The 14,806-nt window shown below is 37.9% G+C and overlaps 1 protein-coding gene across 1 annotated transcript in view; it reads right to left on the bottom strand.

Annotated features, from left to right (window-relative positions):
- The window catches only part of LOC131060005 (uncharacterized), a 78,230-nt gene continuing 63,424 nt past the window's right edge, over positions 1-14,806 (bottom strand). The window contains exons 5-6 of the mRNA XM_057993084.2: positions 529-616; positions 1-383 (exon numbers count right to left, since the gene is read on the bottom strand). Of these exons, the coding sequence (XP_057849067.1) occupies positions 280-383; positions 529-616 (192 nt within the window). The 3' untranslated portion in view covers positions 1-279. The remainder of the gene's footprint in view (positions 384-528; positions 617-14,806) is intronic.

Here is a 14,806-nt window from a genome sequence, read left to right as displayed (position 1 = left end):
TGATACGAATCGCACTAACACCTTGTAAAAATCAAATTAACTACAAATTTATGTTCTGCCAGAGTGTGCAACATCATCTTTCCCAAGGCAAGAACCATGTTCTAGGCGCTTTTTCATTTCATCTTCTGGTCATCATATTATTTTTCACTTTCTAAAACAAAAATTTGTGCAATACAGTTTAGAAGTCTATTAAATCTTTTGCTCATTTTGCTTTGAACAAGCAATATAGATCTCCACAATTGTTATGGAGTGATATCATAGACAACCCAGGATTGGGTTTCAATCTGCTCCACAAAACTTGTTTTCCTTTTCCTTAGAAATTTGATCCAAAAAAGACAACATTGTGCTCCTTGCATTTGCAAGTTGCACAAGGGTTTCAAGTGCTGCATTACAGTAGGAAATGTAATTGATGAAAATGCGTGTTTACTTGAGAAAAATCAATACTTACTTGAAATATGATTTGTTTACAAACAAACAACTTAAGTGCATAAGGTTGTCTTACATAGAAGCAAATATTCTATTACTAACCTGTTTCAAATGAACCCTGAGCCAATCGAAGCTGTGGGGAAACTAGTGTGCCAAATAAGGACAGAGCCTCAGACTTTCGCTTCTGAACCTGCAACAAATGAACAGTATTATTGACCAGTGAAGCATTCCCCTTCCAAGTTTAGCATAGTACTTTGACTCCATTTTTCATTCAAACATTTGAGTTTATACATTAGAAAAGATAAATGTTGCCCGCACTAAATGTGCATATTATGATTGGATATTAATCACGGTCAGGATGTAATATAAATGTATAGTGGATTAGTGAAATCAGGTGGAGAATATTTTGAAAACTTAGAATGTATATTAGATTATTGTACTATCTTTTCTTCATGCAATGCACAGGATTCACATAAGCTAGCCAACCTCTCTGTGTTCTGCTTTGAATTTTAACAATTGCAACCAACCAATGAACCAGTCTAAATATCATTATTTTAATGTATCTAAATCATTAAAAAAATGACCTATCAGGTCCTTGAATTGTTGGCTATACTCTTTTGGCACGCCCCTTGTTACAGTTGAATTTTTTCAGCTTGAAAAGATCGCTGATGCTTCAACTTTGATAATGTGATATATCTATAAAGCTCTTCGTGAGCTAAGATTGGTTGTTACTTTGTTCTAGTTAAAATCGTACATACAGGTCACACTTCCTTTTCCAAGTATAACAACATAGCATTTTAAGTCTATTTTTCTCAAACAATTGAGCTGACACATTAAAAAAGATGCATGTTGACCACAATAAATGCACATACTTCAATTGGGCATTTATTAATTGTTGGAATATAATCTAAATGTATATAGGAGTTGTGAAGTTAGAAGGTGGAGGGTATTTTTAAAACTCAGAATGTACATTAAATGATTGTATGATCTGTTCTTCAAGTAAAGCACAGGATTCACATAAGTTGGTTGTCATCTTTATGTGTTCTGCTTTAAATTTTAACAATTGCAACCAACCATGAACCACTCCCAATACCAGTATTTATCTGAATCATAATAAAAATGGCCTGCCAAATCCTTAACTGTTAGTCATACTCTTTTAACATTCTCTTTGCTGCAGTTTAATCCTCTTCCCAAGTTGACCGCAGTTGGAAGAAGTTCATCACCCTTCAACTTAGGAGACTAGATGCAAATTGGATCAAAGACTGAAAACATGCCAAACAAGAAGAGGTGTCAAATATCCCGATACTGACCTATGAGTAAATTTACTATTTTCAAAAGCATCGTTTCACCTGCACTTCTGTTGAGTGGTGACAATTTTATTGAAAGATAGCTTCACGGTTGCATTTTGTTAGTCAACTTGAGGGATTCTGAACTGGACATATGATGTTAACTAGAGACGAGATATGAACCGATGTTAACTTGAGAAGAGCCTCTTCCATATTACAAATCATTTTGAAGGTACTGAATCATTTCTCCAGTTCCCAACTCCTCACAATTAAAGCCTCTTCCATATTACAAATGCACTATACAGTTCTCTATGGATATCTATGTAACATGCTTAAAGGAAACAAAGCAAAATTAACAACTTTGCAACTTTAAAGCATAAGGAAAGAAACACTATATTTTTTTTTTTAACTGAAATGAAACTAGATCTCAACTGAAACTTGAATTAAACAATGATCTATGCTATAAGCAAGAACAGTAGATACGAATGTAATTTTAAACATTTCAATTTAAATGAAAGGAAAGGGTTTAGAAAGTACATTTCTCCATATGCTAACATTCTGAACTTTCATAACTTTATCAACAAACCAATGAGAGAAAGTATCATCAGGGCGCTTTTCTGCCCAACCACGGACTTATTAGTCCCTCGTGCCATATCCGACTGGACGACTCTTTGCAGGGAGGTAACGGGAAGTTGAACTCATGCCATCTAAGACTTGGTGTTTAGGACCTACACAAACTAGTCGGTCATACACTATGGGTAACCCCCAACTAGTATGACACTTTTCAATAGAGGTGTATCTAGTTCTAGTGATCTCACGGTGGCTTGCATTATGCAGCAAAACCTTGGCCAAGGTTTTAACATTGCAAGCACGTTATACGTGTTGTCAATAATCACCACCCTTCTCGGCATAGGTTTAGAAACAAGTTGGCTTAACTTATAATGGACCATATTTGTGCTCTCGTAGAGACTCTTGGCCACACAATAGTTTTACATTATATTTTTTGTTATCAGCACTATTTCTCATCACAGGTTTTTGATCAATCTTTCTCATAAATCATTGCATAAGTTATCAAAGTAGACAACTAAACCCCTAGGTTAGTGTTGTGACATATTCAAACATCGCCCCATTGCAAATGGGGACCCCTACTTTTTTTGCTTTCTGGGGTTTGCTTTCTAGGTGTTTAGGGTTTGTTTGTTAGCCTTTGCATTTTGAGTGTCACCAAGGGATCAATAGGATGGTAGGCTTTGCTGGAGCGAGGTGAGTCTTTGGGGCCCCAGAACTAGGGTTTCTTTGAGAGTCTTCTTTATGGCCTGGTTTTGCTCTTGTTGCTAATTGTGTCTTGCTTTGTGAGTGGGTATCATTCTTGAAGGTTTGAGTTAGGTCAAGTTGGTGAGTGATGAAGTCTGGAATGTCATCCTGATCTTCAAATGCCTTAAAATTTGGCTAAGTCTGGAATGCCCTGATCCTGAAATTTGACTAAGCCTGGAAAACTGAAGAATCCTCCAAAAAATAGATTTTGCAATATAACTCCTGGAGGTCCGAAACCACTCTCAAACATCCTAAAAGTATATATGGAATATAACTTAAAGTATAAGTATTTCTTCTTTCTTATACTTATATGTTATATTCCATAAAATGATCCTGACGGAGAGTCCAAAATGTCAAATTTCGCTCCTGACCCTTCCAAAGGGTCTAGAGCGAAATTCTCCATAAGACATTCTACTTTGACCAAAACCTAGAACTAACGCATTCCCAGGCTTGAATGAAGGTAAAAATGCTTGTTTGAATGAAGAAATGTGAAAATGAAGTCAGGATCTTGGCCAAGATTAGGAATTTCGCTCCTGACCCTTCCAAAGGGTCCAGAGCGAAAATCTTTATAACTCTTGTTTTCCTCCTTATTTTGGCTAGGCGTTGGCTTGATGGGAGATGAATGGGTATGTTTTTGCCTTGAGAGGGAGTTTGATTGATTTTGAAGAACAAGATTTTGGCCTAAAGGAGAATTTCGCTCCTAACCCTTCCAAAGGGTCCAGAGCGAAATTCATCATAAACTTCATTTGCTACCTTGTTTGACCTTGAAACCTTCTTCCTCAGGTGGAAAATGATCTAAGTTCGCTTCTTGAAGTGGTTCGAAGTTTGAAAAGTGAGTAATCTAGCCTAGAATGAGATTTTCGCTCCTGACCCTTCCAAAGGGTCCAGAGCGAAAATCTTCCTAAAGCTCATTTCATCTTAAGTTTGGCTAATTTTTGATTTGCAAGGTACCTTGGAAGGAAGCTTGGACATTCTTATTGCCTTTGAAAGGTTTGAAAGCATTGAAAATGAAGGATTTTGGACAAAAAATGAAAATTTTGCTCCTAACCCTTCCAAAGGGTCCAGAGCGAAATTCCTAAAAGCTCTTACTTTTGCAATAAAGGAAATCAAGTTTTGATTTGTTATGGCATGGATGGAAGGAAAATGACTTTCTTTTGCCTCTTGAGGTCGTTTTGGAAAGTAGAAATGAAGGATTTAGCCCAAGAAGGGATTTTCGCTCCTGACCCTTCCAAAGGGTCCAGAGCGAAAATCTCTCTAAGAGACATTTCTTGCCTTCTTTGGCCAAAACTTGATGTCCAAGGCATGATGAGATGAAGTATGAACATGATCTAGCCTTTGGGGATGTTTAGAAGTTGAGAAAATGAAGGATTCTAGCCAGGAAAGGAAATTTCGCTCCTGACCCTTCCAAAGGGTCCAGAGCGAAATTCCTTATTAGCCTACTTTTTTTACCTTTCTTGGACATGAAACCTTGTTCCTAGGGCAATGAAAGATGAAACCCTACCTTGCAAAGAAGTTTCAAGTTGAACAAATAATGATTTTTGGTCAAGAATGAAAATTTCGCTCCTGACCCTTCCAAAGGGTCCAGACTCCAGAGCGAATTTTCTCAAAACCTCTTTTTGCTATCAAGTTTTGCTAGATCAAGTGTGGGATAAGGTAAAATCAAGAGGAAGTTGCCCCTAAGAGTGACTTTAAGTTGCTAGAGACCATGAAAGATGAAGGAATTGAGCCTAGAAGTGATTTTCACTCCTGACCCTTCCAAAGGGTCCAAAGCGAAAATCCTTAAAATCATCTTTTCTTCCAAATTTTGAACAAAGCCAAGCTTGGACAAGCATGAGAGACGTCATTTGGATTGCTTTGGAGTGGATTTTGGTCACCAAGAATGCAAATTTTGAAGCCAAATGAGATTTTCGCTCCTGAACCTTCCAAAGGGTCCAGAGCGAAAATCCTAAAATCTACCTATTCCTTTCAAATTTATGCTAAGCTATGCCTAGACCAAGGTGAAAGATGCCCTTAAGATTGCCCTTGAGTTGATTGTTGTCTCCAGGAATGATGATTTTAGGCCAGAGGAGGAAATTCGCTCCTGACCCTTCCAAAGGGTCCAAGGCGAAAATCCTTCAATCACCTATTTTGCCTTGCAAAATCAAGTTAAACTTGGGTTGGACGTGAGAGGAGAAGTGTTTTCTAGCCTTTTGAGGTGAATGCAACTTGAAATGATGGAGGAATAAGCCTAAATTAAGAAATTCGCTCCTGACCCTTCCAAAGGGTCAAGAGCGAATTTTCTATAAATCACCTTTTTTCCCAATTTTGTGCCAAGCCAAGTGCTGACTAGGGCGAGTTTTGATGGAGAGGTCCTCAGGAATGACTTTGACTTAGCAATGATTATCAAACTTGAAGGAATTGAGCCAAAAAGTGATTTTCGCTCCTGACCCTTCCAAAGGGTCCAGAGCGAAAATCTTAAAACCACCTATTTTCCTTGCAAGTCTAGTCAAACGTTAGGTTTTCATGGCTTGGATGGGTGCGAGGAGACATGTTCTTGCCTTTTGAAGTTAGTTGGTGTTGAAAATAATGGAAATTAGCCCAAACCAAGGATTTCGCTCCTGACCCTTCCAAAGGGTCCAGAGCGAAAATCCTAGGATCACCTACTTTCTTTGCAAGACAAGTTAAAATTTTGATTTTTATGGCCTAGATAGGAGTGAGGCAATGTGTCCTTAGTCTTGGAGGAGAATTGAAGTTGAAAGGATGGAGGAACATGCTCAAAACTTGAAAATCACTCCTGACCCTTCCAAAGGGTCCAGAGTGAAATTCCCAGTATCACCTAAATTGCTCACAATGACGATCAAGAAATGGATTCCCAAGCCTTGGTGGAGAAAAGCTATTTGGATAATATCTTTTTGTTGATGATTTAAGTTGAAAATACTATGTTGAAATGAATTTATCATGTGTCCTTAATCATCTTTTGGTTTGTTTTGGCAGATGAAAGAAGACCAGGCCAGAACAAGGACAACCTTCTCCAGCCCAGCATCAACAAGGACGACCTTCTCCAACCCAGCCTCATCAAGGACGACCTCTTCCAGTCCAACATTTGAAGGAAAGACAAGGTGGCATCCCAGTCATCACTCCTCCAGTCAGGTTGGTCCACTTCAGCATGTCCAAATTCAATGTACCTAACTCATCAAAGATGGCACTAACTTCGATGTACCTACCCCGACTATCCATTGGTCAAATATTCTAGAGAAGACGTGTCCAAATAATGCAATTATTTCATTGGTCAGAATTAAGTTTGTTGTAACTAACCCTAATTAGGGTTTTCATTGTAAAATCTCGACCATTGATCTCAAATTAATCTGAGCCATTGAATTGTATTGAGGGCGCTATATAAGCCCTGGCTCCTCATTTGTAAAGGCTAATAGTTAGTCAATGGTTAGCTAATAGAGAACAGTTAGTCAATAGTTGACAGTAGGTGAATAGTTAGCTAATAGTGAATAGTTAGTTGATAGAATAGCAATTAGAGTAGAATAGCAAGAGAAGGCAAAGATTGTTGCCAAGATGTTGTTGTAAAAGACTTGTAAAACTTCATTGAAGAAATGGTGAAATCTATGGGTCGATTCAACAATTTACATGGTCTTTATACTTCTCAGATTTGATTTCATGTTATTAGATGAGTGGAAGAAATGTGTTTGATTGATGGTGAAATTTGTATATCCATACTACTAGCAGTTTGTTGATTGCAGACTTGCCTTGTGTAGTCAACTGGAATCATTCAGCTTAAGCTTAACTTCAATTATCGCTTCTTCATTGATATGCATCAGCCTGATGGTGTCTATGCCTGTAGCGATGATCTGAACATCATAAAGCTTTCCTCCGAAGATCGCACTAACCTTGTGGAGACGGTCCTGGGATGTCAAAACAAGACTTAGTTAAAATTTCATCAAAGATCATTCATTGCTCCTACATTCTTAGTGTCAGAATTAGATCCTTTCCTCGCCCTCATCCTTTTTTCCTTTTTTTCAAAGTCTAGACTAGTGAAATCCTGTGTTCCAGTAATATTCAAAGCGAATTAGATGTTTAGTCATCAAGTGTAAGTCCCCTTGTGATTCCAACAAAATCACATCATACCACAAAGAGCTTATCCACACGTAGAGATCCTACATAACAAAACCTTGGAGTTACTCCGACTGATCCTTCAGCGAGATCTTCAGCAGTCGGGAACTTTGTTCAAGAGAGGATAAGATACTTCGGTATTTTATTCTGTGTTTGGTCGTGTACAAAATACACATCAACAGTTAGGAGAGGTAAATGACCTAAGAGCCGTTAGCTACCCATATGGGCTTAAAATTTGGAACGATCATCTTGCATGACATGTCTCTGCTGTCATTGCAATGTTTGAGTGTTTTTTCTTTCGTAATTGAAATGCCAACTACATTATGATTTTTGTTGTTTTGCTCTTATCCATTTTCCCTCCTAAACTAGGGTTTTAATTTTCAACATGTGCTAAAGAAGGTAAATCTCAAATTGAATGATCAGCTTCACTGCTGTTATATTTTTCAGATTTGAATAATTCTGAGACAGCCCAAATTAAGAAGGTAAATTCTTCATAATACGAGTCTTTTTGGTATGCAAACCCTCTAAAATGAGTGGTATATTTTTGCACATCCTTTATTGGTTATACTCTTTAAAATTTTCAGATTATAGTCCATACCCAAATTATTTATCCCCCTTATACATATATTTATATATAGATATAAATATAAATACACACACACACACACATATATGTGTGTATATATATATTTATATGCAAATACGTTTATACAGATGTTGTCATGTCCCAGTATTAAATGCACCAAATACAGATATTTTCTTGTTTGCAAAACCTAATCAGATTGTTAATAATCAAATTGAATATTAATTTGATTTATTATGAATTCCAATTTATAATGTCAAGGGATAATATGTATTATGTTTCTGCTTTATACATCTATCATTTACTGTTATTGTAGTAACAAATATTAACAGTGGCCTTAATTGTTAATTCAATAATAAGTAGTCGTATTAATGATAGTGATTAGTTAAGTAAGTTAGTAAATAACTTCTAAGCAAACTTCTTATACTAATCACACTAAGTGCGATTTCATCCTTATGGGCACGTCTTTATCCTGGGCTTTATCTGTTCGGAAGAGACGCGACTTAGAGAGTAAGTCACACCTCCATCCTGAGGGTCGTGACTCAGCATGCCACAATGCCCCCTTTTTGTATTTATGTAGACTTTGCTTTATAACACGGGAGAGGGATAGATGGTGTGTGGAAAAATACCAAGGAAGAGAAGTATCGCGTCAGTGCAGACCAGGCTCTGCACTCTCTAAGGCTGCTAGTAGGACCAGCAGTCAAAGGTTCCTTCTGCCGGGAGTGCAAACAGGTATGTGTTCGTTCTTGTTCCCCCATCATAAGAATAAAAGAACATCATGTCACAAACCAGTAATAACTGGTGCACTAAAACTATTAATGAATAATCTGGTTAAATTACTGATTGCATAAAACGGAATTTAATTATTAATCTGTTTATACCGTCTGGCAATTACGTATGGATTAATTGATATTAACTTAATAATAAGAAAGGAATTGTGCCAAATTACAGTGTATAATTGTAATAAGCTCTCATTTTATTGGACAGTGAGTATAAAGTACTTATAACTGCAATACTAATAATATCAGATATGAATGATAAAGAACAAACTTAACACAATCTGTAGATTGACAAATAACGCAGTGACTGATGAACATGAAAACCAGAATTAGCCATTCAATCAATGATAATATTTAATGAATATCTAATTGAATATAATTAACTGGAAAAGGGTACTGAGTGTGGCCAGGAAGTAAGACCCACACCATGATTCGTAAGACCTGATGGGCTTATCATGGGCTGGCTGGGCAACTTGGTCATGACTCCAAACTAAGTATGATTGGGGAAATATGACCCACACCACGCTCGTAAGACCCAGTGGGCTGGCATGGGTTGGCTGGGCAACCCCATCATAAACACACTTCCTATAGCAATTTAACTATAATAGAATCATTCATAAAATGAAACAACTATTTAATAAGCTGAATAATGTATTTACTCTAATAGTTTCTGTAGAATCTTTTATTTGTTTCTAGAATTATTCAGTAGAAAAGCAATCTGTTTATTTTAGTTTACCAACTATTGAATTCATATCAGGGTATTAATAGGGAACATCACAAGTGGTATCAGAGCAAACGTTCCTGCCATCCTGTGGATTACTGCTTAATGCAGAGAAGGGGAGGCAAGATGGGGGAGCAACTAAGCAATGAACTAAGAACCTCCATGGAGCAAACAGCTCAAACCAACAACAGTTGATCCAACAAAATGAGAGAACTAACCAGCTTCTCCTTCAAGCCATACAATCACTCAGCAACAATCAGACTAGACCCCACAAAAATAGTGGAAGAGACGCAAATTCCAACCACTCAGAAAAAAATCATAACAATAACACTCCCAACATGAGAACCACTAGACCCACCTTCCTACCTAATGAAAATCAGGAGGAAGAGGGTGAGGAAGCAAGCGCTCAGCCCTTGATTGATGTGGATGCAATTTTGGAAGCCTATTCCAAGCTTGACCTTGAACTAATGTGCCTTTCAAAGACTATTATGATGCAAAAAGGAAAGCTGTCCCAACCCCCATAAAGACGAAACAAAATAACAAAGATCTTAGTGATAGAATCAACAAAGTCACCCTCCCAAATTGTGATGGGTCAGGCAAGATTTCAGCATGCTCGTGGATTCAAAAGATGGACACTTATTTATCCCTAACTCTAAGCCCTATGGCTGAGGAAAATGCAATTAAATTTGCAGTTCTACGTTAGACACAGGACAGCCCACAAATGGTGGCAACATGGTCTTATCACCCAAGGCCATCAACAGATAACCCACTATAATGAGTTCACACAAAAGCTCATCAAGGGATTTGATCAGAAGCACCCAAAATGGTATTTCAAGGAATTGACACAACTAAAACAACAAGGTTCGGTGGAGGAATTTGCCACAGCTTTCCAACAACTTGCTGTTATGGTACCTGAAATTTCCCAAGAAAGGCTCACTTATCTCTTTGTGGAGGGGTTAAAAGAATCAATCCGCAATATAGTAAGCACCATGGAACCCATGAACTTAGAGGAAGCAATCCAAAAAGCTATGAAGTTTGATAACCACTCTTCTAGAGATGAGCCCAAAAATTATGCATCTAGCTCCTCCTCAAAAAATTCCTATAGGGAAGACAGGTACAAGAAAGGCTCCCTTAGAGAAAAGCCTTGCCATTATTGCAAAGAAATGGAGTCTAAGAAACAACGTGATGAGTTAAGAAGGAAGAATCTATGCTTTAAATGTAAAGAACCTTGGGAAAGGAATCACCAATGTAAGAAGATACAAATGCATCAATTAGAACAGGAGCTCATTGATGAAATTGAGGAACAACCAAGGAAAAAGGCCAAATGCCATGAAACAGTTACTCTAGCAACCATCTCTCAAGAATCGGAGCATAGAACCCTCAGACTTGAGGGTATCCTTAAAGGTCAAAAAGTGGTAGCTTTGGTTGATAGTGGGGCATCCCACAATTTTATCAGCAAAGAACTACTGGCTCGGAGGAAGTTAAAAACTCAAGAATTTGGAGGATTCAAAGTAGCATTAGCCAATGGGTTCATAGCCCCTTGCAACCGGCTCATCCCACAAATGGAGCTCAACATGGGGAATCACACAATCAAAGGTGATTTCTACGTGGTGACCCTTGACAATGATGCCATTTTAGGTAGACCTTGGATCCATTCATTAGGGCGCTTCACAATGGATCTTCCAAATATGGTAGTTTGTTTCTTGCACAATGGGAAGGAGGTTACACTAAAGGGGTCACCTGATGGAGCAGCAAAGGTAGTAACCTGTAAAAAGATGGAAAAAATTCTTAGACATGGGCAAGGTGATGGCCCGATGTATGGTTTTAGATCAGTCCACTCCCCATGATAAGGCAATTCATATTGACATTCAACCAATTCTAAGAAAACACAAAAAGGTTTTTGAGGACATTCTAGCAGGTCTTCCTCCCAGTAGAGGTTTTGAACACTCGATTGAACTAGAAGGAGATAGGCCGGTGATTACCACTCCTTATAGACATCCCCATAAATTCAAAGAGGAAATTGAGAAATCCATTAAAGAGTTATTAGAAATGGGGTACATACAGCCTAGTTCGAGTCCATTTGCATCTTCAGTAGTCTTGGTTAAAAAGAAGGATGGGACAATGACGATGTGTGTGGATTACAGGGCATTGAATAAAAAGACTATTAAGAATAGATACCCTATCCCACGAATTGATGAACTACTTGATGAACTCAATGGAGCAAAATACTTTTCAAAGATTGATTTGAGGTCATGGTATCACCAAATAAGAATGAGGAAAGAGGAAGTGCCAAAAACTGCTTTCCGTTGTCACTATGGGCATTTTGGATTTTTACTTCTACCATTTGGCCTCACCAATGCTCCGACCACATTCCAATCATGTATGAATCACATTTTCCGCAAACACCTTAGGAAATGTTTACTGGTGTTTTTTGATGATCTCCTTATTTACAGCAGAACTTGGGAGGAACACCTCCAACATATTGATGAAGTATTGAGTATTCTTGAATCAGAATCACTATTTGCTAAGGCCTCTAAATGTGAATTTGGCCTAGAAAAATTCTTTACCTTGGCCACAAAATTAATTCTCAAGGTGTCAGTGTAGATGAAGAGAAGATCAAAGCCATCAGAGAGTGGCCAAGACCAAGGAATTTGACTCAGCTAAGAGGGTTTGTAGGATTATGCAGCTACTACAAACGGTTTGTTAAGGGGTTCTCCAAAATAGCAGCCCCTCTCACAGATTTGACAAAGAAGGGAGCCTTTGTATGAAGTGAGGTATCCCAACAAGCATTTGAAAAATTGAAGGAGGCAATGAGCTCATGCCCCGTCCTCGCAATTCCAGATTTCACACAGCCTTTTGAATTACAATGTGACGCTTCAGGTGATGGAATAGGGGCAGTCCTCATGCAAAACAAGCACTGACCGCCAACAGAAATGGGTGAGCAAAATCCAGGGTTATGATTTTGATATAGAATATGTGAAGGGGACAAATAATGTGGTAGTTGATGCTTTATCCAGGTGGTCTTGTTTGAATTCTATAACCAGCATTACCGGTGATTGGAAGGCACAAATCACAGCCAAATATGTCAAGGACTCTTTAGCCACGGAAATTACGGAGGGAAATTTGTCAAGTGAAGACTATAAGGTTATGGAGGAACTTATCCTCTATAAGGATAGAATTTTTCTTGTGCCTAATTCCAAATTTAAGGGTACAATTATGAAAAAATACCATGATAACCCCTTGGCAGGACATCAGGGGTATTATAAAACATACAAACAAATAAGGGAGAAATTTTCATGGAAGGGCCTCAAACGAGATGTGCTAAGGTATGTTCAAGAATGTATGAGTTGACAAAAAAACAAGGTTGAATAGACACACCCTGCAAGACTCTTACAACCACTACCCATTCCTGACCAAAAATGGGAAAGTATCTCTATGGATTTTATTACTGGCCTACCTAAGGCCCAAGTCAAAGATTGCATTTATGTAGTGGTAGATCGTTTAACCAAATATACTCACTTCTTTGCAATATCCACTGAATACAAAGCACACCAAGTGGCAGAAGTTTTCTTTAGAGAAGTATTTCGGTTGCATGGGCTACCGAAGAACATTGTCAGTGATCGGGATAGCCGCTTCCTTAGCCAGTTTTGGCAGGAATTGTTTAGACTAGCAGGTACAAATCTCACTCCTAGCACTAGCTATCATCCTCAGACTGACAGACAGACAAAAATAGTGAACAAGTGGCTAGAGGGATATTTGAGGAATTATGTTACAAATCAACAAAACACATGGATTAGGTGGCTGCACTTAGGGGAGTATTGTTACAATACAACCCATCACATGTCCATTGGCATGAGCCCTTTTAAGGCTTTATACCGATATGATGCTATGACTTTTGGAGGATTAGCCATCCAGGAAAGCAGAGTACCAGATGCTAAGGACTTTAGACAACACAATGTTGATATCCTAAATTCTCTCAAGGACAATTTGCATCATGCCCAAAATCAGCAAAAAATTTATGCTGATCGTCATCGAGAAGAAAGAACTTTTGAGGAAGGAGATATGGTCTTTTTGAGGCTTCAGCCATACAGGCAGTCATCTCTTAAGGCCAGTGGTGCTGAAAAGCTTAAACCACGATTTTATGGCCCTTATAAGGTATTGCGGAAGATTGGAGAGGTGGCTTATGAGGTCGAACTGCCGGAGAACAGCAAGATCCATAACATTTTTCATGTGTCCAGACTTAAGAAAGTTTTGGGGCAGCAAGTTTCGCCCTGTGCTAAGTTACCTCCTCTTGATGGCGAAGGAAAACTCATTTTGGAACCTGAACTTATTTTGAATATGAGGCAAAAAAAGTTGAGGAATAAAACCATTCCAGAATTTTTGGTTAAGTGGAAAGGTTTACCCAAGGAGGATGCTACATGGGAAGGTGAAGAAATTTTTAACCACCCACAGCTCAAGTTGCTTGAGGACAAGCAAATTCGAGAGGGGAGAACTGTCATGTCCCAGTATTAAATGCACCAAATACAGATATATTCTTGTTTGCAAAACCTAATCAGATTGTTAGTAATCAAATTGAATATTAATTCGATTTATTATGAATTCCGATTGATAATGTTAAGAGATAATATGTATTATGTTTCTGCTTTATACATCTATCATTTACTGTTATTGTAGTAACAAATATTAACAGTGGCATTAATTGTTAATTCAATAATAAGTAGTCGTATTAATGATAGTGATTAGTTACGTAAGTTGATAAATAACTTCTAAACAAACTTATTATAGTAATCGCACTAAGTGCGATTTCATCCTTATGGGCACGTCTTTATCCTGGGCTTTATCTGTTTGGAAGAGACGCGACTTAGAGAGTAAGTCACGCCTCCATCCTAAAGGTCGTGACTCAGCATGCCACGATCCCCCCTTTTTGTATTTATGTAGACTTTGCTTTATAACACGGGGGAGGGATAGATGGTGTGTGGGAAAATACCAAGGAAGAGAAGTATCGCGTCAGTGCAGAGCAGGCTCTGCACTCTCTAAGGCTGTGCTGCTAGTAGGACCAGCAGTCAAAGGTTCCTTCTGCCAGGAGTGCAAACACATATGAGTTCGTTCTTGTTCCCCCTTCATAAGAATAGAAGAACATCATGTCACAAACCAGTAATAACTGGCACACTAAAACTATTAATGAATAATCTGGTTAAATTGCTGATTGCATACAACGGAATTTAATTATTAATCTGTTTATACAGTCTGGCAATTACGTATGGATTAATTGATATTAACTTAATAATAAGAAAGGAATTGTGCCAAATTATAGTGTATAATTGTAATCAGCTCTCATTTTATTGGACAGTGAGTATAAAGTACTTATAACTGCAATACTAATAATATCAGATATGAATGATAAAGAACAAACTTTAACACAATCTGTAGATTGACAAATAACGCATTGACTGATGAACATGAAAACCAGAATTAGCCTCAATCAATGATAATATTTAATGAATATCTAATTGAATATAATTAATTGGAAAAGGGTACTCAGTGTGGTCAGGAAGTAAGACCCACACCATGATTAGTAAGACCCGGTGGGCTTATCATG

Source organism: Cryptomeria japonica, chromosome 8 (assembly GCF_030272615.1).
Source record: "Cryptomeria japonica chromosome 8, Sugi_1.0, whole genome shotgun sequence".
Taxonomy (NCBI): Eukaryota; Viridiplantae; Streptophyta; class Pinopsida; order Cupressales; family Cupressaceae; genus Cryptomeria; species Cryptomeria japonica.
Note: the sequence above shows the minus strand (reverse complement) of the source record. Positions and strands in the feature narration are given on the sequence as shown.